The sequence below is a fragment of the Oryzias latipes genome, chromosome 2 (assembly GCF_053564925.1).
Source record: "Oryzias latipes strain Hd-rR chromosome 2, Olatipes_Hd-rR_3.1".
Taxonomy (NCBI): Eukaryota; Metazoa; Chordata; class Actinopteri; order Beloniformes; family Adrianichthyidae; genus Oryzias; species Oryzias latipes.
In genome coordinates, this window is record NC_136238.1 from 8,623,453 (window position 1) to 8,648,801 (window position 25,349).

At 41.0% G+C, this 25,349-nt stretch overlaps 2 protein-coding genes across 4 annotated transcripts in view; one reads left to right on the plus strand and one right to left on the minus strand.

Annotated features, from left to right (window-relative positions):
• LOC101160633 (MSL complex subunit 3) overlaps positions 1–6,138 on the minus strand; it is a 205,771-nt gene extending 199,633 nt beyond the window's left edge. Inside the window, exons 1-2 of one of the 2 annotated variants that reach the window (XM_023965759.2) lie at positions 6,077–6,138; positions 4,924–5,014 (exon numbers count right to left, since the gene is read on the minus strand). The gene's annotated coding sequence lies outside the window, so the exon portion shown is untranslated. Of the gene's footprint in view, positions 1–4,923; positions 5,015–5,964; positions 6,053–6,076 lie in introns of those variants that run through there. The other variant, XM_078932091.1, reaches the window with a different exon arrangement.
• Positions 1–20,796, plus strand: part of LOC101171810 (E3 ubiquitin-protein ligase Midline-1) — a 74,166-nt gene extending 53,370 nt beyond the window's left edge. For both annotated transcript variants that reach the window (XM_011484944.3, XM_004066587.5), the window contains exons 3-10: positions 2,361–2,456; positions 9,047–9,154; positions 10,416–10,564; positions 12,907–13,034; positions 14,862–15,005; positions 18,510–18,671; positions 18,763–18,970; positions 19,037–20,796. In XM_011484944.3, coding sequence (XP_011483246.1) covers positions 2,361–2,456; positions 9,047–9,154; positions 10,416–10,564; positions 12,907–13,034; positions 14,862–15,005; positions 18,510–18,671; positions 18,763–18,970; positions 19,037–19,385 — 1,344 coding nt within the window. In that variant the 3' untranslated portion in view covers positions 19,386–20,796. The remainder of the gene's footprint in view (positions 1–2,360; positions 2,457–9,046; positions 9,155–10,415; positions 10,565–12,906; positions 13,035–14,861; positions 15,006–18,509; positions 18,672–18,762; positions 18,971–19,036) is intronic.
• Positions 20,797–25,349: the final 4,553 nt, after the last annotated feature.

Sequence of the window (25,349 nt, forward strand, 5' to 3'; positions counted from 1 at the left end):
TGCTCTCTAATCTGAGCTGCTGTTAACCTGCCATTTCTGAGGTTGGTGACTCAGATGAACGTATCCTCCACAGCAGAGGTGACTCTTGGTCTTCCTTTCCTGGGGCGGTTTGCATGTGAGCCAGTTTCTTTGAAGCACGTGATGGTTTTTGTGACTGCACTTGGGAACACTTTCAAAGTTTTCCCAATTTTTCAGACTGACTGACCTTCATTTCTTAAAGTAATGATGGCCACTGGTTTTTCTGTACTTAGCTGCTTTTTTCTTGCCATAATACAAATTCTAACAGTCTATTCAGTAGGACTATCAGCTGTGTGTCCACCTGACTTCTGAACAACACAACTGATGGTCCCAACCCCATTTATAAGGCAAAAAAATCACACTTATTTAACCTGACAGGGTGCACCAGTGAACTGAAAAACATTTCAGGTGACTACCTCTAGAAGCTCATCAAGACAATGACAAGAGTGTGCAAAGCAGTGATCAAATCAAAAGGTGGCTACTATGAAGAACCTACAATATGACAAATTTTTAGTTGTTTCACACTCTTCTGTTATGTACAGTACAGACCCAAAGTTTGAACACACCTTCTCATTCAAATGAATGGGAAGGTGTGTCCAAACGTTTGGTCTGTACTGTACGCACGCACCCCCACACACAGTGTTTACCTACAAACAAGAAAGATTTCTGGACACTTCTGTCAGAGGATCCTCTGTCCTCCACTTGTTACCTGTATTAATGGCTCCCATTTGAACTAGTTATCTGTATAAAAGAGACCTGTCCACAACCTCAAACAGTCACACACCAAACTCCACTATAACCAAGACCAAAGAGCTGTCTGAGGACACCAGAAACCACATTGTTGACCTGCACCAGGCTGGGAATACTGAACCTGCAATAGATATGCATCTTGCTGTGAAGAAAACAACTGTGGGAGCAATTGTTAGGAAATGGAAGACATACAAGACCACTGATTATCTCCCTAAATCTGGCGCTCCTCTCAAATTTGGCTCCTTGTACCACAAAATGCACAAGTTGTCTGGTATATCAAACTTACTGGCTCCACTATGGAAGTGATAACCTGACCATTATTGATTGTATTTGTTGGTTAAAGTGTCAATCTTTTTAATTAGAAAAGAAAATACAGAAAAATTAGCATAACCTTCATAATAACTATATGGTAGAGTAGCTACCATACATTGTTTGGAAAAAATAAAAATAAAAGCACTTTTGGATCATCCAAATGTACTGGCTTGCTGTTAAAAGTTATTAAACTAAGATGGATTCGTTCAGAATCCCTGAACCAAATGAAGAGGCTGGTTTTCAAAATCTGGCTTGGAGTGGCGGTTACAAAAATTGATGGTTAATATGTAATCAACCTGAGAGACGAGGCTCGACGTTCTCAACATCCAGGGTTCAGTCAGACGTGAACACACCAACGATCCCTTCAGCCTCACCGTTTTCTTTTGAATTTGATTCGTTTTATTCCCTCTCTCAAAACAGATTTGGTTAGATGTGTTCCATCTCAGCTCTGGATAACAGCTGCGTCATTTTCCCAGCAGACCTTTTCATTGCTTTTGTGTGTCATAGACGTATTAAGGTCACCCATTAAACCCCCTGTGCCACACAAACAGTATAAAAAAAAAAAACAAATCCCTACAATCTCCATCCATGTTTGTTCAGTCTTGCCTGTCGGTAAACCCTTTTTAATCCGAGGTTGAAAACCGGAGACCCTGCGTTTACACTGTGGCTGAAAGGTTGCTCAAAGGTGAATGTGCCTGCAGCGGATCCTTCAGGTTGTGTCTGTTTACAGTCTGTAAATGATTGAGAGGATCATATATGAACATTGATAGTAAAGGGAAACGTGGACACAAAGGATTCAGTGGAATTCCTGACATATTCGAGGAGAAAGAGGTCAGAAAGGAGGGACGAGCGTGGAGGACTCCTCTGACGCTCCGTCACCTGTTTGCCGGTTGGTTTGCTGCGAGCGCTGCTGTGCGCTCTCAGAGGGAAAGCTTTTGATGCCGGATTTGTCGCTTGGCTGAGTCTGCGCGCGGCTTGATGCTCGGTGGAGAGGCTGCCCCAGTCGCATCCTCTCCAAGAGCGGCATCCAACGGCGGCGACGGCGGCTCGGACAGGGCAGGATGAGGAGGCAGTACAGGGACGACGGGTATTACCCTTGCTCGGGGGTACGTTTATTGCCACTTGCACCCCAGAAACTTTGGAAAGTAGAAGATGAGCGGGAAGCAAATTGACCTTTTTCTTCTTTCTGGTTTCAAGCATCTTTTTGTTTATTCAAATCCATTTTTTTTCAAATCTATCTCCTTTTTGATGGATTTTTTTTCCCCTTTCATGTCCCACAGCAAGCCCTGGATTCCAACCTGAGCAATCTAATCAAGAGAAACAACGAGCTGGAGTCTCTGATGGGAAAACTGATCCAGACGTGTCAACATGTGGAGGTCAGACTCACCGTTTAACTTCCTTTCACCAGAAAGTGTTGTTTTGTTAACTTTTCTGCAGAACATTTTGCATCTTGACTCATGTTATGCTAAAGCGCTTTAAATAAAGCATTACAACAGAGATGAAGACGTCTGAAAACAGCCTCTCTGCCTGGCAAAACCTTTTCTTAAAGACCACCAAGTCAAATAATTGATTTTATTCCTTTGTAGGTTCTTCTAAAAGAAAAGAAAAAGGGAATTGTTTAGCTTAAATAATTGGCTGAATAACAACAGCAAAGTGCTACAAATACGCAGAAAGTGTCAAAGTGATAAGAAGCCGTCTATGGATGTGAAGTGGCTGCTTGCATGAGGAGAAAAATCCATACTCAAAGTTGTCAGACATGCAGAAAAGGTCACGCACACAGAAGTCTGGGTTCGCGTGCAGCTCGGAGCTTTTCCAAATGTTTCGCATCAGATTAAAGCGTCCCATAAAACTTCCCTGGAAATGACAGCGGGAGTATATTGGTGGGGGGTGGGTGGGGGGGCAGACCCTCTGATCTCAGCTGCAACAGGGAGTCTGTGCTCTTTTGGTACATTAGATGTGCAAGTCTTATTAGCTGGAATGGGGCTTTAGTTGGCAGGATCGAAGGCTAACCAACACTCGCAGCCATCTTTGCTGCTTTCTCCGTCTAAGGCTTATGTTGATGTTTTTAGACGTTTTTCAAGTATTTATTCATAAAAAATGTATTCACATAAAGCCAAAATACTATAAATAGATGACTGTATAGCGCTCATGGATGTAATATCTTTGTTCACTCAGAGGTAGAGATTCATGTATGATCATGAATCTACATGAATCTCATTTCTACAATCTCATTAATCTCATTCAAATTAACCTCACATAAAAAAAGTCCAATCAACTGAATGCAACGATTTAAGTGTTTATATTTTGATCAATTTATTGGTCAGACTGAACCGAAGCGGCATGCAGCTTTAAATCTCAGTTATTTAAAGAAAAAATATCGGATTGGATCATTTGTTTTTGAGTTGAGTTGGAATAAAATGGCATTCTTGTGAGTCCATGTCTAAAAGAATCAGTCGATGCTTCAGTCAGGCCGCAGTCGGTCAAATTATTGTGCTCCAGTGGTTTCCACCCACAGACATGACGAGCTGCCGATCTGTACAGGTTTACTCTGATTATTTGAAAACACGGAGCTGTCTTTGGTTCACAAAGAATACATTTTTAGAAATAAACAAAATTCTTTACGCTTGTGCTATCCTGTGGGGTCAAAATGACCATTGACGTGATCTCCCTACCGTGACAAAGGTGGATAAAGGTGGAAAGATTTCATGTAATCCATGGACACCAGTGAAGATCACAAATCATTGAAGAAAAAAGGTTCAGAGCACTGTCTAGTGCAGAGGTGGGCACTGAGGGCCGCAGTCCTGCATGTTTTCCAGCATACCCTGCTCTGGCATGTTCTGATTGGCTGGACACACCTGAACCAGGTAATCAGCCATGAGTAGGGCAAGATTATTGGCTGGACACACCTGAACCAGGTAATCAGCCATGAGTAGGGCAAGACTATCTGGAAATCATGCAGACACACCGGCCCTCGAGGCCTGGAATTGCCCACCCCTGGTCTAGTGGGTCTAGATGACCCAACTCCCAACGTTAAAGTGCCTAGGATAGCACAAGGGTTAAGCGATTTCATGTTAAATTTTTAATCAGGCCAACAGTCAAACAGCTTGTTGTTAGCTACATGAACTTATCAGCAATTGATGAAAGACTATAGATTCCATGCATGGTATGATATTTAAACATGTAAGAAGATGGTTGGTATGATATTTAAACGTGCCGGGACACAGACGCCCAAAGCTCTGACGTTAGTTCTACATCATTTCAATAACTCTGCAACAAAAACAGACGAGATGGTGAGACCAGAAAAAAATATCAACTATGGATTTAGCTCTAAGCTTTTTCGTCCACACCTGGAACTCCTTCTGCTTTAAACTATGTAGTGGGCGGTAAAAGAGCAAACCACCACCCAGGGCCAAAAGTATAAGACACCAGCTTAGTCCTGGACCCTTTTAGACAAAGTAAGCACCAAAAAATGAAGCTAAGCGATCTATCATGGTTTGGTACGGTTTAACTGGACAAAACAGAACCTTACTTCGCTGCAAACAGCAACATTAATATACATTCATATGATGAATTAATATATATTCATATAACATTAATATAAAGAAATAAGCTTGAACATTATCACAAAATTGCAGTTCAAATTATTGGTTTGGTATTTTTTTTTTAACTCACAGTTTTTAGAAAATCCATCACAATTAGAAAGTTAGGTGACAGTTTGAGTCCCAATAGAGAGAAAAAAACCGGAGTTAAAAATCCCGTTTACACACAGTTTGAACTCTACCATTGAATCCTTTTGCTGCTGGCAGCTTCAATCTGTGTTCATGACACATCACCAAGACTTACCTCTGATCCAGATTTGTGCTGTTGTGAGTCCAGCGATGCTCCACCAAGTCACTTTTGAACTTCACACCATCTGCAGCTCAAACGTCTTCTCCTGTAATCAAAGTGAGGAGCAGCTGAAGCTCTAGTGACAAGTCCATGGAAAGGGACTATATTCTGAGAATGGAAGCATCACCGGGATGAGGTGGGGCTTTCGCTTAGATGCAACATATCCCAATAGGGAGAAAGGTTCAGAAAATCTCACAACATTTACATTTAAAAAAGGCCCAAATTTGGTCAATTAAAAATAGAATGTACCCGTTTCACGGCCTGTTTTTTCACACATCACTTTAAAATACTGTAACCATGACGACAATCAACATTTTTCCAACAAAAGCACATTAAATCTGCACTTCCCTATGTAGCTCATAAGCAGCCAGTCAACATTTTGTAAATAATTCTCACAGTGAAGCTCTGCAGGAAAGTTAGGAGCTGAAATATTTTGGCAGATTAACACACCTGAGCAGCAAGGCTATGACATCATTTATTCCTCTAAAACAGAGGTGGGCACTGAGGGCCGCATTCCTGCATGTTTTCCAGCATACCCTGCTCTGGCATGTTCTAATTGGCTGGACACACCTGAACCAGGTAATCAGCCATGAGTAGGGCAAGACTATCTGGAAATCATGCAGACACACCGGCCCTCGAGGCCTGGAATTGCCCACCCCTGCCCTAAAAGAACCAATTTCCTACATTTCACTTGTGGAATAATAATTAATTTTTGAATTTAAATAAACTTTTACCCTGTGTGTTACTGCACTGATTCCCTTTTTAATTAGGGAATACTAATTATTTTGTGTGGATTGTTCAAATCCAGTAACTCCTGAGATAAATTACATTTCTTGCTGTGCAAATCTTATTTATAATGTTAACTCATTTTACCATCAGCAAATGTATTCTTGTTTCAATGCTTTAAAGCATCACTAAATGCATTACAATTGTTTTTTTAAGGCAATAAAGTTTAACTGGCAAACATAAAAATATTTTTAAAAAATGACCACTTACATTTTCCAGTAACTTTTTTGTCCCCAGAAAAAACGATTTCCAACATGTCAGAAATAAATAAACATAAAAAAACGGAAAAACATAGTAAAATAATGTATATGAAGGAACCAACCTGCAGCTCTCCTGCCCTCTGCACTTTAACACCTGAAAGTAATTTACAGGATCACCATGATGCATTCAGGGACCAAAAGAAGTGTAGGAACTATTTTAGCTTTGGTTCAACTTTTTTTAAAACAAACGTAATTGTACACACATTGTTTGGAAAAAAATAGTTGAACCATTGCTTGTAGTTAAGAGGAGCTTTGACCGTTTTTATTTAGACATGTTTCACATAGTTTTGACATCGTCTTTGTTTGTTGTATCATGTAATGCAGTGTTTTTGTGGTCTTTTTTTGTCAAAAACCTCTGAAGGGGGCATCCCTAATCTGTGCACATTTGATCCTTGTTATATAACAGGAAAACTGCTTGATCTCAATTTTTGCAGGAAGAAAATGGAAAAACTTGATTTTCAGAATTGAGTTTTTGGAAAGTTTGAGGTTCATTGTTGAAATATGGTATGATATAATGAAAAATATTTGTAAAAAATGCTAACGGCTATCAGGCGTCGCCACAAAAAATGGTTTTAGGGATAAATTATTAAAGCAAACTGGAAAGACAAAAACAAAAACAATGGCCTCAGACAGCCAAGGGGTTACGCTAATCCAAAACTGTACGACTTCATCAACGCCTGTTGTAGATCATGACATCAATTCCACTTCTGTTTCCTACTGATGGGACAATATATATGCTAGAAAAATGTTTTCTGTTTTTAGGCAACACAAATGCTTGTGTTGCTGGAAAACATCACCAAAGTGACAAACTATTCATCCTTTCCAAACTTGTTCCATGACTTTTTTTGAGACGCAGAACACTTTTCCAGAAGGGAAATGAACCCAGCAGTTGGTTTTTTTTTTTGGCCGTGTTTCAGTTAACACAGACCTGTATTGGTACTTACTTCTCTGCAGTTACATGTGGCCTTGGAAATACTCCCTGCAAACTGCAGCTAAAAAACCAACAACTTTGTATTAGGTGTTGAAAGGGACTCTATGAAGTGGCTACAATGAGGAGTTCCAGACTATAAAGCAGGAGGTGGTTCTGGAACTGGCATGGAACAGCCGCCATAGAGGCTAAACAGACTGTGAAATGTCCACATTTCTACAACCTCAGAGATGGAGGGGTTTCCTCGATGGAAAAGCTCCGTTTACTTTAATCAACTGAACGTTTTCCCAAAACACTCCAATAATCCAATGATTTCTGACTGGGTGGCAATTCCACACTTTTGACTTCAGTTTTTTATTAGTGCTAAATAAAATGATTGGACAAAAGGTTGCATTGAGTTAGTCATTCTCCCTACATTTAGCTCGGCATGTTTGCAGAAGAGTCTCTCCACCTTTCTTTGAATAACACCTCAACTTTACAGTTTTATTGAGAGAAAAAAATGTGATGCGTGACTTAGAGCTTGCTCAAAAAAGAGCAACAGTCCTTTAGTAACTCCATCATCATTTGACTTTTTGATTTGAAGCCAGACGTCTCCATAAATTGGGACAAATTTTAGACTTTGGACCTTACCTTTTTCAAATAAATGGACAATGAGGTGGAAGAAACGCACATGTCTGTGGTTGGAACATTCTAGAGCTGAGGATTCGTCAGAAACACATCCATAAAAGTTAAACGTACTAAAAAACATTTGTCGTATTTGTCTTGGATGTTAACTTCAACCACTTAGGAGACAAAAAAAAGTGACTCAGAGTTGATTGTTTTTTTTTCTGGAGTAACAAGACACCTAGTGGTTGGTTGGTGAACTGCATTGGCTCCAATCTTTAAAAAAAAAAATCTGAATTATGGATGCAAAATGGAATAGAAACAAAGAAACGTTCTATATCTCAAAATGGAAAAAATTGATTTTTTTCATGAGAGCTGAAAAACAACAGATGATAAATGACCAAGAAAACAACATGTATATGGGTCTCCATTAGCAGTAAATGCATGTAGTCACTGTGTTCTGGGGGGGATCCGGTTCAAAATGCCAAAGCCTTTTTGTCCATTTTCTATTAGGTTAGGTTCACTGAAGTCATTTCCTGCCAAGATTAGCCTCCCAGCAAGCTAAAAACACGGATGCAGATTAAGAAAACCAAAGATAAAAAGGTTACAGGAGTGAATCTGTTGTAAATGAAGACTTTCCTTAAGGTGTAGGACTTTCTTCTAATGTTGTTTTAATGTTTTCTGTGAACATTATCTCCTAAATTTGCCACAAAAATATGGATTTGGAAGCTTATATAACATGCTGTTGCAATATTTTACTTTTATTTTTACTGTTGTTGATTTTAAGCAAGAGCCATTTAATTCCAATTCATTCAAACATTTTCCAAATAACCCAGAAAATACATATGTAAATGGGAACAAATTTGGGTTTTTGCACTAACATTGTGTAGATTGGCCAATTTGTAACTCCAATTCTTTTTTGTATTTATTAGATTTAAAGGGCAAATATAAAAACAACAACAACAGCCCCATGCCCATCTCTCAATGCTCTTAGCAACAGCTAAAACATTGGCAGCTTTTGAAGCCAGATGGGCTTTTAATACAGAATAAGAATCAGTAAATAAAATGCAGATTGATGGTAAAAGTTGACAGAAATCAGTTTGGATAAACAACAAAGGGGTAAAAACACACGACCACTTCTATCCCAAAATTGACACACATTGTAACCTTTAACGCTGAAGCTTTATCTCCAGCGTTAACATTCTTTCGACTACAGTAAGTTAACGTAACTCCGGCTGATTCTGAAGCGGGGAAGAGCAGCTTTGCACAGTTATCGATAAAGTCATGTGTTGCATTTCTGCGCCAAGCGTGTGATATTTAGGCGTCGCCGGCCACACCTCTGGTTTCAAGCGCTGTAAACAACACTCACACCATGCTGGCATTGCATTCACATGCAGAATGCTTTCCTTTTGACTGAAGGATGGATGAAAAAGAGCTGTGGTGACCTCGGGTAGGCTCCTCTACCTCCTTCATGATTTGTCTGACCTGGTCTGGATTTCAGGTGAACGCATCCCGTCAGGAGGGCAAGCTCATGGAGGAGTGTGATGTCCTGATTGACATCATTCAACAGAGGAGGCAGATCATTGGCAGCAAGATCAAGGAGGGGAAGGTGAGCTCAACTATTGTTTTTTAACTTCAGTCAACAGTTGTAAGGCTTGAAAATTCCACACAGAAACTCTCCTACCATGAAATTCCTTTAAAAAAAAAAAGGGATTTCTTTGCCATTTTGAGCGAGTCAGTCCTCAGAATTTGGACGAAAGTCGCTAACAATCCACTTTAATGACGGTTAATACTGCTGGCTGCACTAATCCTGCTTTAAATACAGCTATATCAGTTTGAAATATATCAAACCTCTGTTTATATTGATTGCTAACACCATGGAGCCCATCATGAAAGTGGGAACAGATGGCAGGCTGTTCAAAAGTCTGAGGCAAGGACCCCCTTGACGGAATCCGAACAGATCGGGGAGGGGGGGGGGGGGGGGTTACACTGGCCAAAAAGTATATCCCAGAGCATATGGAGGGGATGTTTGCTTGATCTGTAAACCCGGATCATTTTTAAGCTGCGTCTAATAAGACTCGGAATGCTGTAGAAAGGCTTTTCGGCTATTAGCACTGCATTAGCGAAGAAAAAACGCCAAATATTTTTTTTCATTTAAACCGATTAGGGGTCCATTTTATAACAAAAAGAAAAAATCTTCCCTGTGACGAATATTTCTGCAGCTTTTGTTGTTTGTTTTTTTCCTCCAGAAGTTGGAGCAGTCATCTGACCCCAATCTAACCGCTGACCTAAATCTGCCTCTTAAAATCTGTGGGTATGGGGAGAGGAAATTAAAGCCAACAGCTCGCAAAGGGGGTTGGGGTGGGGTGAAATCCCAGATTTGAGTGCACCAGAATCCCTGGCATGCTTGACATGTTTGTCTTGTGCTTGTAGAACGGGGATCTTTTTTGCTTCAGCTCCTCAGAAAACTTCCAGAGATGGACAAAACTTTGACTTTTAATAGCATTTGTCGTTCTTTTTGTACGAGATAAAATATAATTTTCCTATATTTAGGATTATTTTGACCGGATTCTTTAAAAATGTAGCAGAAAATCAACAATTTACAATTTCGATTTTGCAAAAAGATTGGAGAAAAGTAAATGTATTGAGACTGTTTTGCCTTTTCTACAAGTGAATAAAACCCAAAGAATGACCAAATACATCAGTCATCCTTCCATCTGATTTGTTCCTTCCTGATTATGTTCTTGCCCCTGGTGACCTCTGACGCTTTAATCCTGCAATATTTAATGCCTCTTTCCTTGAATCCATGATTGCTTTTGCTTTGACTCTTTTCTGAGATGTTTCCCTTTTCTTTGCCCCAATGTTTCCAGGCTCAGAGGCTTCGAAAGCTCGCCCAACAAATTTCCAACTGCAAGCAGTGCATCGAGAGGTCCTCGGCCCTCATCACGCAAGCTGACCAGACGCTGAAGGAAACGGATCACGCTCGCTTCCTGCAGACGGCCAAGAGCATCAACGAGAGGTCAGGGGGCTCGCGTTCTGCCTAAACATGCCCCAAATAACTTAACATTGCACATCCATGTCTGCCTGCAAGGAAGCTCTGCTGAAATAGAAGATGGGAGGCAGTTTTGACAGTCACCAGGAGCTGCAGAGCATTTCATCCTTTATTAATTGAGCTTAATATGACGACCAACTTCAGCCTTGATTTGGTGAAGGTAGTTTTGTTTAGTGTGGTAGCAGCAAAGGGAATTAAAGTACTTGTTATCTTTTAGTCCATCGTCTGTTATGGATTGTGAATTTGGAGTCTCAGCGGAGACCAGTCAAGCAGAGACTTCAAGATCTCCCCGAAATGCTACTCAAACGTCAGCTGAGGGGTGGACTTTGTTCTGCAAATTCAGACCTTCCTCTAGAAGGAAAAGCCTGGACTACCGCCAGTGCTGGCAATATGCTTTACCCAACCAGATGGGCCATTTTAAAGCTAGGAATAGGCTAGTGCAGTGGTCCCCAACCCCTGGGCTGCGGAGCCACTTGGTACCGGCGAGCAAACAAAAGAAAATTAAAATAAAATGCATATAGTACCTGACATTGTTTCCATTTTGTTTATTTTCTGATACTGAAGGAAGTTTTATTTTGGAAAACTATCAGATTCTGTCCAACACATCCTTCTATGACTTAGAAGGATGAAAAGTCTGCATACACACAGGTGCATATGCACATTTAGGGCTTCAGCGTTCAAAACTTTCGCCTTTACCCAACAATAGACTAGTTACGCCGATTTCCGAACTCTACATACAAAAAAGCGAAGCCATTGAATGCACGTTGAAATTTAAGCCAGGCTGAACTTTGACCAATCAGGGGGCTACGATTTGGTAGTGACGTATGAATGGCGTCCTCTTTATTTCACAGAAGTGCCAACTGTTTGAAAATTGATCATGGAGGAAAAATTAGTAATTGTGGTTTGTGCCCGGCTGGAACTAAATGACACCAAGTCTTTCAGATGTTGGAATAAAGCTGTGAAAAAAAAAGCCTTGAGGAAGATTCAAGAGTTTTGCACTGCCTCAACATTTTGCACCACATCTTTTCCAACTGTATGCACCGCCTCAACTGTAGGTGGACATGTGCTAGTATTGGGTACCGACAGTCCAGTGTGAATACCATTTGCTAAACGCGTGGTGTAGATGTAGCATTAGTCTAAACAGAGCTCACAACCTCCTAAATACCTACATTCTCGTAATTCTCATTAGGCAGATCTGAGGGAATCTCTTGGACTGCCAGGAGATATTTGCGTAGTACACCACCTGGACGTACCTCAGAGCCATTGGCATTAAGTCGAGAGTACCTCCACCTAAAGATGGTCAAAAACACCTTGAACAGACATCCTTGTTCATTTTGAAGAAATATGCCAGATGATAGGATTGGTAGAATTTACCAATTATCCAATAAGATCATAAAAAAAACATCTTAAATGACAAAAAGACTTTTGGAGGACACTCGTTTCAACTGCTTGTTTAAGGCTACAGTTGTAAAAGGAGGAAGAATGATTTAAAAAGTGTCTTTTTTGTTTTGAGTCTGTCACAAGAGGAAAATGGAGACATCTTTTAAGAACGAGCTGAATCAAGAGGTCCTAATCCAAATATCTCTTTAGCAAACAGGTCTTTTCTTCCTGGTTCTAATTCAAAGCACATTTTCTCTGCCAAGCTTTGCTTATTACTTCCAGATCGTGTCTAAGAGAGTATAAGTTCAAGGATGGATAAAGGGCAGGGATACTCAGTTTAGCTTAGTCTGTTTAGTTTAGTTTAGCTATTACCTATTGAATTCTATGACTTCATGTCCTTTATGATTGCATGTTTATTAGAAAGCCCATTGAGACGATTATTGTTTTAACATTGGGCTAATGTAAATACAATTGAATTGACATGGGGGAAGTTGTTCCAAGTCTTTGAGGGCTGGTGTCCTGTCCATCAACACCTGATTTGAATCATCATCATCAGCGGATTGATATTGGTCAGCCCTCTTACGGATAACCCAACCAACGTCTCTACTCAAACCCCCTACATATAAGTGGAGCGCTCGAATCGCTGGAGAGATTGATCTGATCTCACTCTAATGGTCCTTAAATCCTTCAACAAATTAAAAACCAACCATTTCAAACTGTTTTTCCAACCTGGCCACTTCGTACTTTACTCCAGACGCCTCCAGCAAGAGCAGAAAATCCCTCCTCCATAAAGCAAGCAAGAGCACAAAAACACTGAACAGCTCTGCTAAACCAAATGTTAAATTCACATAATGAACATGTGTTTCTATGTAACCTCATGACATTTAATCCGTTTTTGGTTTTGATTTTTTTGGGTGTCAACAATCTAGGGTCTCCATGGCAACTGCATCTACCCAAGTACTGATCCCTGAGATTCACCTGACTGACACCTTTGATACTTTCGCGCTGGACTTCACCAGAGAGAAGAAGTTGTTGGAGAACCTGGATTACCTCACTGGTAAGGTTTTATCTCTTTGTGTTACCAGTTAAATTACCCTTTTAGTGCAGCAGATGTTGCCGCGGAGACGAAATGACACATCCTTAAATAACTCTTTGACGGCTTGTGGAATTTCCGTAAAGTATAGTTTCTCTCAAGTGAGAGGTGTCGGGTTATATTTAAAGTTAAAGTTAAAGTAGCGTTTTCTGTCACACACTCAGGTGTGTGAAATTTGTTCTCTGCATTTGACCCATCCCCTGGGGGAGCGGTGAGCTGCAGACACAGCCGCGCTCGGGAACCATTTGGTGGATTAACCCCCCCAAACCAACCCCTTCATGCTGAGTGTCAAGCAGGGAGGCACTGGGACCCATTTTTAGAGTCTTTGGTATGACTCGGCCTGGATTTGGACACCCGGCCTTTCTGTCACAGGGTGGACACTGTACCACAAGGCCACTGAGCTGGTCTTGTGGTACTGCAATTTCGTGATGATTTCTTGAACTGAAAATTGTACAGAGTTCACAACTGTAGTCTATGTTGAAAAGCCACATAAACGATGTGTTCTTCAATTTTGTTCCTTTTTTTTTTCTCACTGTGGAAAATCAACATGTACACCTCAAAGGATTTGTCCTACCTTAATGTTTTTTAAAACTATAATGAAGAGAGTTCCTAAATGTGTAAATAAAATGCATTTGAATGAGGTCGTCGAGGGCTTTTAGAGTGAAGGACCCACATTAGTTCTTTTTACTGTTCAGTTCAGCTGGTTTACGTTGATTGTGTGAACACTTTACAGTAAAGTGTTGCATTACAGCACAAAGCTGCTTTTCTCTGCTTCAGAATCTGTTTGCATTTTGTTAACTGTGTAAACAGTTGAATAGTTAAGAAAATGAAAAAAAAAAACATCACCCCTAGAGCTATAACCTCAGGGTTAAAGGAACAACATTTCTAATCAAATTGCATATGATATCTTATATCTACATATCTTTGTTCCTCCTCAGTTGTGAAATCTAAACGTAGCTGCTCTGTGTTTCACTTCAAACCTGAATTTGTGCCAAAGATAAAGAAACAGACTCCTGTCTGATAATTTTAAAATGCAATTTTCTACCTTCATTTTCTGTCCCACTTGCAATGAAACATTACTTTGTAAATTATGAGGACAGCAGAGATGAAAGCAAACCCAAACAACAAAAAACAGAGAAAAGCCAGTGTGTGTTGTGTGTTTTTGAGGCTCTGTAAAAATGGTTGGCTCATACTTGATCTCTGCGATGGATGAGGTCTTGGCTGGAGGGTCTTTTTACCAAGTGAATCATTCTGAATCACTCCACTATGTGCAGCCACTCATGGCAGAAGGCTCAAGAGTGGGGGAGAGCGACAGACAAAGGAAGAGAGATGAAGTGGCTTTACAATCATTTTAAGCCAAGGATTTGGGTCTTTATTTCTATCCCGCTTCTTTTTTTTTCCAACGAGAAACTGCAGAAACACGAAGATAATCAATTAAACGGGTGTTTCTGCAGAATATACAACAGTAATACCATAAAATAGGTTTAGTCTTAAATCAGTAGCTGACTATAATGGATAATATATTGCCCATTTCATAATGAAGTAACATTTTCTTGATAAAATACCTGTTGTTGTAGCATTGTCCTAATGTAAACATTATTTTTCTTTATTACTTACAAAGTCTAGCCTATTGCCATCCGGGAAAGACCATCTTTAATCAAACTTCTAATGAACCCATAAGGCCATAAATTGAACCAAATGGGCATGTGGAATGCTGATTAGGGTTACTGTTATTGTAATAACTTTTAAGTGTAACAGCAAGATAATGATTATGTGCTTCATTCTTCACAGCTCCGAGTGCTCCATCCATAAGGGAAGAGCTGTGCACGGCGTCGTACGATACCATCAGCGTCCACTGGACATCTGATGATGAGTTTTCCATTGTGTCCTATGAGCTCCAGTACACCATCTTCACAGGACAGTCCAACATTGCCAGTAAGTTTATTTAGCAAAGGATTTTCAAGTAAAAATAAGTGGATATTATGGGTTTGTTCAAGTCGGACAGCAGGTTTGAAATAAAATGATAGGTTTAAGTGTGGAAATGGTGTAAATGTAGGCGTCACATCTGTTTAAACCATACAATCCAGCTGGGTGAATACAAGTTAGGAAGTCTTCTCTCCCTTTAAGAGCCTCAGCTTGAAGGTTTTACGAGTAGTTAGAACAAGAAACTTTTTGGCTTTTTTGGTTAATTTAGTCCATCCAATTGTTTTTTGTTTTAAAACAATGGCAACTGTTTAGTTGGCATCTTTGAACTGATATAAAGTGCAATAGAAAATCAGGAAGGGATTTCCCATAAAAATGTAGTTTCAGTTGTGTAAGTTTTTCAAATATGGAGCCAATTTATAAAGAAAGGCTAAGAGTAAAATATTAATGTTGTCTAAATGATATTAGGGCCACCATGAAAATAATAAATGAATACATTTACGAGAATAAAGTCGTACATTTATGAAATTATATTAACATTTTTTACAAAAATACATTGGTAAACTTAAGAGAAAAAGGTTGTAATTTACATGAATAAAGTCGTACATTTATGGAGAAGAAATTGTAATTTTACAAGGAAAATATAGCCTCCATCCATAATCATCTTCTAAAGTTTTTCGATGTCCCTATCCTTATGAAACAATGTTAAATTGAACTTTATTTTACAGAAAATTCCCTTATCATGGCAGCTCCAAAAACAACAATTGATAGTATATTTACAGCTCACTAGATATCCGATCAAGCAAACAAATAGGTAAAAAGATACATAAGCACTTGTGCAAACTTTGAAGACCTGGTCACACAGATGAGTTGTTCAGTCTGACAGACCTGTGATGACAATCCCTTCTACAGTCGGGGTGTCTGAGTCTGTCGCTACAGGAACTTTGCAGTCTCTTAAATGTTGACACATTGAAAGACTTAGTAATTCCTTATTTGTGGAACCAATGCTGAGGTAACCACTACCAATGTGTCTCTCTGAAAACATGATATTGGTCCTATTTCTGTGGTTTATATGTTCTTGGTAAACAAATTTTTACCTCGTAATTGTATGATTTTCATCTCGTAAATTTCTCAGCCTATAAATTTTGAAATTTTAACTTTATTATCGTAAAATATTGAGTCTTACTCATAATTCTACAAGTTTATTCTTGTAAAATTTTGACTTTTCTCATTGTACGACTTTATTGTAAAAAGACAACTTTTTTTTCTTATTTTGTGACTGTTCTTGTTAAATTATCACTTTCTTTCTCATAACGTGTACGGTTGTTGTTTTTCCTGTTCCATTTTTATTTACATATTGGTGGCTCTAATACTACTTTGTAAAGAATCACAAAAACACTTGGGGCTAAATCCTTACACGCTTATGAATTGTTCTACTCTGAAAGCACCAGTGTCTACCAATGTGCATGTCAACATTTTAGCCACTTCACTTGAGAACCCAGGTCATGGTGGAAGCTTAGAACATCCAATAATGTATTCTTCATGGAAATAAAAGTGTGTAGAACCAACCACACAGGCTAAACAAAGCAAATCTAAAGCTCTACAACTTGGACAATGGTTCATTCCCAACCAGAAGATGGCATTTTTTTCCTTCTCTCACTAAATCATGGCTAGACATGTTAAGGTGCTAGTTCCCAACCCAGATTTACATTTGACTACTAATCATTCATCTAAAACAGAACTCCCAAGAAATGTAGAAGGTATGACTGGAATCAGGGACAAAAGGGTCCTTTGTGAGGTATATTACACACATTTGCAACAAGTCCAATTTACTATTAATAATGTAAACCAATGTTCTTCTGGAATTTTAGGGATTACTAGCTTTTCCATTCTCCAACTCCAATTTCTTCCGGCCCAATCAGGGTCTTCAGCAAACACGTTGGGACCAAATGCGTCATAATTCTAATAAAGGCCCTAAAAAAAGGGAGCTGCTGGACTGCGGTTTAGTGTCTCTAAAGCTTGAAAGGTCATTAGACTTCTGTCCCCATGCAAAGGGAAAGACTTTCCTAGAGAGGGTTAAAACTGCAATCCCCCTACTCTTTCAAAAATTGTTATTTTTAAAGAGTGGCGCCAACATCCCAATTTGACAATCCATGTGAAGTTTTAAAGATGATGGATCCTTGAGGGTCTTCAGAAGAAAAACTGGAAAGAAAGTGCCTCTTCTACCGCAGTTTTGTCAAATAAGGAAACTTTGTTTAAAACAAAATGGGTGTGGCCCAAGATTCCCAGCATTCAAAAACATGTTTTAAGAAATCCTAACCACATTCCAGAGTATGTTTATCATCAACAACCCTTTAACGGATATGTCATCCAATCCGGTACGTGCTAGACCAACAGGTGTAGGATTGAGATTGAAGATGAGTTTGGGCAGCTGGCAGCCAGAAAACACGTTAGCATCTCAGACGCACACTGAGTGACACAGTGTCTTGTAACATAATGACAGACACGCACAGATACACACACCTTCTCAAACACACACACATACCCTGGAAAAACGTGGGCACACCAGACTGAGCGAGCACCGGCTACAGAGAGGAAAATGAGGTCAAGGCACCTGAAGACAAGCTCCTCTGCTCCCTGTAAATCAAACTGCCTTTTCTCTTTCATACTCTCTTTTTTGATGTCTCTCTTTCAAAGATCTAAACACGTGTCTGCTCAAGTCTGCTTTCCTTTCATTCTTTTCTCACTTCCTTTTGTCAGTTTTACAATTTTCTTGAGCCTCTTTGTATTGAAATTCTGCCACCTTCACAAAGTCATACCGACTGATGCTGACTTTTAATTTCTTAGGTGCCTGCAGCACAATAGGCACTAACATTTATCACAACATGACACTTTATTTTTGTTCTCCTGTCAAATTCTCTTTTCTACAAGACGCAGAGATGTTCTTTCTTTTCGTCAGTTTATAATCACTAATGACAGAGGTGCTGCTGTCGGCATCCGAGTCGAGTGAAAGACGCTTCCCCAAGGAGCCGTTCCGATTAATCACTATGCAAGAAGCAGACAACAAACAACATTAATGCAATAAAAAATAAATTAAAAAACTAAAACAACATCCTTTGCCCATGAGCATAATTACTCCCTACAGCCTTGTAAACCGATGTTGAAGGCAAATGAAACAAAGGCGAATTCATGTCTTAATTTTCCCTTGAACTGAAATTAAAGGCTTTTCCGTAAAGTAGTATCCCAACTATTTGAAATATTCCATCTGAAAGGGGTTCTGTACCGGTTTAAATGGGCCTATAAACATGATCTAGCTTATGATGTGTCCTAATTAGGCTATAATGACACTGGTAAAGTCTATAAATCGACTGAAATGGAGGAATGTTTTTTTTATAATCACACAATGTTTGCATTTAATCTTCTCATTATAGATCTATTTCTTCTAAGGCCTTTCTTTTTCACCCAGAATTAAACATTTGTATTGTAACTTCTCACTTTGTTCTATTTTTGTTACAGGTCTTTGTAACTCGCTAGACAGTTGGATGATCGTTCCCAACATCAAACAGAACCAGTACACAGTGCACGGCCTCCAAAGCGGCACCAAGTACGTCTTTGTCGTCAAGGCCATAAACCAAGCAGGAAGCAGGAGCAGTGAACCGGGAACGCTGAAGACCAACAGTAAGAAAGCTGAGGCTAAACTATAAGTTTCTGTACTCTTTGAATGTTCTATCCAAGGTTCTAATGACAGAAAAATGTGTTTAAAAACCAGGTCAACCGTTTAAACTGGACCCCAAATCTGCACACAAGAAGCTGAAGGTGTCACACGATAACCTGACAGTGGAGCGAGATGAAACCACATCTAAGAAGGGCCACAGCCAAGACCGGTTTTCCAGCCAGAGCAGCTACGGTGTGGTGGGGAACGTCTTTATTGACAGCGGGCGTCACTACTGGGAGGCTCTTATTGGTGGAAGCACATGGTAAGAGTCAATGGTAACAACTGAGCTAGGGTTCCAGACAAGTTACAATTCTGCTCTTCTTTGCAGGTACGCTATTGGCATTGCCTACAAATCAGCCCCCAAGCACGAATGGATTGGCAAGAACCAGGCCTCTTGGGTACTCTGCCGCTGCAACAACTCCTGGGTGGTCCGCCACAACAGCAAGGAGCTGGCCATCGAGCCCTCGCCCCATCTGCGACGGGTCGGGGTCCTTTTGGATTACGATGCCGGATACGTCACCTTCTACGATGCTGTGGGCTCCCAGCACCTGCACACCTTCCACATCTCCTTCATCCAGCCTGTGTGCCCTGTGTTTAACGTGTGGAATAAGTGTCTGACCATTCTCACCGGCCTACCCATCCCTGACCACCTAGAAGGACTAGAACCCAGCAACTGAAAGCTACACAGTTGCACCAGCATACGGTCACTTTCCTAAAGTTGTATCGGACAAGAGTTGAGTTTTATGATGTATACCCTCATCTACTCCAATTCCACAATCTCAGTCTTGTACGATGCACCTTTGCACCTAGAGGCAGCGATAAACCTGGGGAGAGTAGCACTCTTCTGTGAATCTGGACTCATCTGTTGCTGATTCCTTCCTGTGTCTTAATTAAGCCTAATTTAATAACCACCAACAGAGAGACAGGCTGTAGTGGGATAAATCAGCATTTGTACGAAAGTTAACTTGTGCAGCTTTGACTGTGTTGGAAGCTTCCAACAACCAGTTAGCTTGGATTTCCTGATGCTGCTTATTGTACACTCTCCACGGCAACCCAACGTCTGATGACGGGGACACTTCAGGACGAACGAAATTCCTCATCTAAAGCACTTTGAGCATTTAAGGAAGGAGGAGGCAAGCCACAAATCAATAAATAATCTACACTGTTTTACATCTTTCAATTAGCTTCTGCCTTTTTTTTTTTGCTTCACAGACAGATTTGCAAATCAACTGTAGTTTCTGGCAAAAGCAGAAGGACAAATGTATATTTTGTAAATTTGGTGCATCCCTCCCTATTTTTTCCCCATTTGGCCATTAAGAAGGAACCAAAGCCATGGCTCTTCACATAAATGTTCATCTATACTAAATAAATGCTGAATTATTTTTGAAAAAAAACGAAAGAGGATACAGTTAATATGAAAAGCAGGTTTTCCTTCCATGTAGACCTTCTTTGTGGACACTGTTAACACTTTATTGATGGTTTTTTTGTAACCTGGAAGTACTTTAGTGCAATTTAAATGCATTGACGGTGGGAAAGTGATGAGTTCTGTTTGACTTATTGTGTTGATTTAGTTTTTGCTCTTCAAGTGTGATGCATTAAATGTGACTTGCTCTTGTAGCCCGAGAGACCGTCACAAGGAGGAAAGGTTTGTTTTTTTACTAACTTAAATACCGTTCTTTACATTAGCTCATAACAAATTTAGATTGAAATGTATTTTCCGAATTTAAAATAAAACCCAAAGACACAAAGCCAGTCTTCCTTTATTCTATAAATGATGACCTTTAATATTTAATAAAAGGCACTCTTTGGTGTAAATATATAAATTTGAGTCTATTTTTCAATCAAATTTTGTCACCTGATCTGATTTAATAAAGGACAAACGACGTCTTCTTTGATTCCTTTTGCAAAACTGTGGCTTTTCTTGTATCTGGTGCCAGTATGTAGTGCTTAAATTAATGTCTCCATTTCAACTAAATGACCATGGTGTTGTTTTTTCTCATCCGTCCTTTTGGAAAACAGGATATGAGGAATTTCCTCGCAGATGTTGGGTATAAATGTCGGAGAATAAAAGTTCCTTTTCACTTCAAACTATTGTCCTTTTGTGCTTTAATTCAAGAACATCGGGAGCAGATCTCATCTGAAAATGGGAGGTTTGGGGAGAAGTATATTATTTTTTTGACTCGCAGCGAAGGTCAAACTCTGAGGGGAAGGTCAAGCAGTGGAAGGCAGACTTGATAACTCTGACATTTTGATGGAAGCAAAGGAATCTGTGTTTTTGGAGGCAAAGCCGTCCTTTAGTTCTGCTTTAATTCATCGTTTTATGTCAACAATCTCTTTCGCTCCTAATTTAATGATGCAGCAATCTTCCCTGCACTCCAACACAGTTCACCGTCTAAATTTCCTGTGGAAAGAGGAAGTCATTCAGTTTATCACACGGACTTCCTACAGACACCAGAAGCTTTTCCTGTTTTTTTATTTTTTTTTAGGAGTATTGTTCTTGGACTCAATGGGATTCATCGTTAGAGAGCTTTGCTACTGAGCTCACCAAAGCTTGGCGTCTCGTTCACACGGTTCACTGGTGCGAGCCGAGAGGAGTTTAATCAACATCCAACAAATATTGGACGTGTTTGTTTCACCTGCTGCATAAAAGATGGGCCTAAACTACTGTCAAATCTCAACGAACATCTTAAAACCAGTCAAAGGCAAAAGAAAAGCAAATCATTGAATTTTTAAATAGAGTCGAGTCACTGTTAATCTATGTTCCATGAATGCCAAGCTATCTACAAATATTTTTAAAAACGGCTAGCTCATTTATTTATAGGATTTATGTGTGTGGAACATATAAATGTATCACATGTGGAATTAAAACAAGGGTGTCCACCCTTAGATTTCCAGGTTGTGGGCTGAGATCCATGGTCGCGTAACACCAAAGCCTCTAAAAGTGGGACCCAAAGTCTACCTGATGGCTGGCAGCATTACCACGTTGGATTGGGGGAGTTAAACCACCAAATGGTTGTCAGGTCTGTCTGCAGCTCCCTAAAGAATGAATGGGACAAATGCAGAGAATGAATTTCACACACACAGGTGTGGGACAACTACTGGGACAGACAGAAAAAAAAAACTAGCCGATGTTGAACTTGTAGAGTTCATATTTGTTTCTTTTCATGCAGACATGGAAGACACTGTTATGCTACGTACTCACTGGGTATTTGACGTGCATTCAAGAACACACTGAACGTGGGTTCTTGAACGTCCTTTTAGTATAGGGTGTTCACACCGGACTGTCGCTACACGGCTCGGTAGCAGCACTCAGACTAACTGGTCAGTTCTTGATGACCTTGGACTAAACCTGAGCTAGTGCGACTTGCATATCATCTAGCGCAATAATTCTCTGGAAAGAAAAGCCTTTTCTGACGTTCATGGTTCAAAAAAAATAAATAAAAAAACGACCCTGGTGAGAAAATTCAGTACAACATGTTGGGCAGACTGTTTCCCTTTCAGAGAGTTCATTGCAATTTGATTAAATCTCAGTGATGTGTGGTGAATTCTTCTTTTTTAAGCCTTTCAGGATAAACTATACCCATGTAAATGATAATATATTCCCTTTGGCACACTAAAGAACAATTATGTTGAGTTATTTTGGCACTTCATTTTCATACCCGGAAGTAAGACGATTCAATCTCTGATGCTTCGCCTTTCTCTCCTTGTGGGTGTCGCCCATTTCATGACGTCAACCTAGAGTCGGCCTCGGCAGCGTGTCTGCGTTTTGTTCATGAAAACATCCAAACCGCCAGCCCCGCCGAGAAATTGGGTGTGTGTGTGTTGGCCTGGGGGCGGTGCTGGCAGCACAGACTCTTCCTGGAAGGGGCTGTTCTGTCATGAGGCATCTGTCAGATTTCCCCCCCCCCCCCCCCCCCCTCCAGCTCCTCTCCACTCTGCTCCTGATTTCCACCAGCTGTCGTCACTCAGCTCATCAACCTCCTCTGCTCTTAAGGAGACTCAACTCAATCATTCAACGCCAGTTCGTTACCCCTTATGGAGAATCATCCCACGAGTGACGCCAGTTGGATCATCCATCAAGCTCTCTGAGAAGTAGAAGATCTCTTGGCTTATGCTGACCGCGCTTAACACCTCCAGCCACGCCACAGCCAAGCGCTCCAGCCACGCCACAGCCAAGCGCTCCAGCCACGCCACAGCCAAGCGCTCCAGCCACGCCACAGCCAAGCGCTCCAGCCACGCCACAGCCAAACGCTCCAGCCACGCCACAAGCCTCTGTCCTGTTCAGACCTCCGCCACCACAAAATTCAAAAGTTCCTGGAAAGAAATAAATCATTTCTTACCCGCCACTTACCTTTTGTATTTCTGGGTTCCAGCGCCTGGGTTCGCCACTCTCCGAGATTCATGACAGAACGAATTGGCCCTACTCCGGACCCAGCTGACCCAGACGGACTACGCTCTGCGGTAAATCAACAAGGCATCGCCCTGGATCGTCAAGCCGCCGCCCTGTCTCAAATAGCGTCCGTCCAACAGGAACTTTTTCGACACCTCGACAGCTTAACACAAACATTAATGGCTGTTACAGGGCAAATGGCTACCCCTGTAACTACAGCTACGCTTCCTGCTTCTAGCAACGTCTCCACATCCGCTTCCGCCTCGACTCCGGAAAATTTCCGTCTACAACCAGAGCCGTTCTTCGGCGAAGTCGAGGCATGTGGCGGTTTTCTGCTTCAGTGCCGACTTCTGTTCCAACAAGCTCCAAGGTATTACCACTCTGATCATAGCAAGATAACACTAATAATCAACTCTCTCCGTAACAACGCATTACAATGGGCCCAGGCGTTCTTGGCGGTCAACCCGATTTCCCATCTGACCTTCGAACACTTCATCAATGAATTCCAGCTGGTTTTTGATCAGCCGAGGAGACAGGAGGAAGCCACTCGTAAACTCTTGGCCCTCAAGCAACGTAACCGGTCTGTCAGTGACCATATCATTGACTTTAGGATCTTAGCAGTGGAAGCAGGATGGTTGGATCCTGCGTTGCGAGGGGTATTTTACCAATCCCTGAGCGAAACTATTAAGGACCACCTATGTACCCAACCAGAGACTCGCACGTTTGAGGAGCTCGTCACCGCAGCTCTCCGTTCAGACACCCGTCTTAGGGAGCGACAACAGGAAAGGACTTCTCAGCCTTGCAAAAACCCTGTTAAGACATCTCAAGGTACAGCATCATTTTTCTATCTCATCACCTGAGCTCTCTTACAGTCGTCCGGACGAACCCATGCAGATCGGGCACTCCAAACTCTCTGCGGATGAACGGCAGAGACGTCAGGTTGAAGGTGCGTGCTTTTACTGTGGAGAATCAGGTCACCTAGTAAATCAATGCAATTTACGTCCAAACTCCAAAACTTCCCCGCTAGAAGACAGGCCGCGGGCGGGTGACTCCACTTCAAAAAACTTTCTCTTCATTCCTGTCAAGCTTTGCCATGCATCCAAAATCATTGAACTACAAGCCCTAATCGACTCTGGAGCCGAACAGAGCTTCATTGACCATAGCATTATCTCCAGTCTGTCTCTACCCACCGAAAAACTCCAAGCCCCGGTTAAAACTGCTGGGTTAGGGGGTCAACATCTGTCCATTATCACGCATTGTACTGAACCTGTTCTGCTCATTTCTTCCGGCAATCACCGAGAATTCACCCGGTTTTTTGTCACCCACTCTCCGCAGAATCAAATAGTGTTGGGGTTTTCCTGGTTACAGCGCCACAACCCGCAGTTTGACTGGGTTCGGCATCGCCTCACTAATTGGAGTGAATTTTGCCTTGCTAACTGTTTACAGTCAGCCGTTCCGTCCGTTAAATTATTCACCTCCAACACTCCTGAAATTATCGACCTTTCTAACGTCCCTGAATGCTACCATGATTTACGCTCTGTCTTTAGTAAATCTAAAGCCAGCTCGCTGCCTCCTCACAGGCCGTATGATTGTTCCATCAACCTATTGGATGGAGCTTCTCTTCCTAAGGGAAGGTTATTCAACCTCTCCGGTCCTGAGAAAGCAGCTATGGAGAGTTACATCCATGAAGCACTTTCTTCGGGACACATTCGCCCCTCGTCTTCTCCGGCAGGCGCCGGTTTTTTCTTTGTCCAAAAGAAAGACAAAACCCTGAGACCCTGCATTGACTACCGCGAACTCAACCAAATAACAATTAAAGACAAATAATCTCTTCCGCTCATTACCTCCGTTTTTGACTCCATTCAGGAAGCTCGCATATTCTCCAAACTTGACCTACGTAATGCTTACCATCTTGTTCGGGTCAAGGAAGGAGATGAATGGAAGACCGCATTCAAAACTCCCCTCGGTCACTATGAATACTTGGTCATGCCATTTGGTCTTACTAACGCCCCCGCTGTTTTTCAGCGTCTGGTCAACGACGTCCTTAGAGACTTCATCAACCGTTTCGTATTTGTGTACCTCGACGATATTCTCATTTATTCCAGAGACCCCATTCAACATCAAAATCAGGTTCGTCAGGTGCTTCAACGTTTGTCCGAGAATCAGCTGTTTGTCAAAGCCGAGAAGTGTCAATTTCACACTTCTATTATCCCTTTTCTCGGTTATATTTTTGAGGCTGGTTGCATACGTC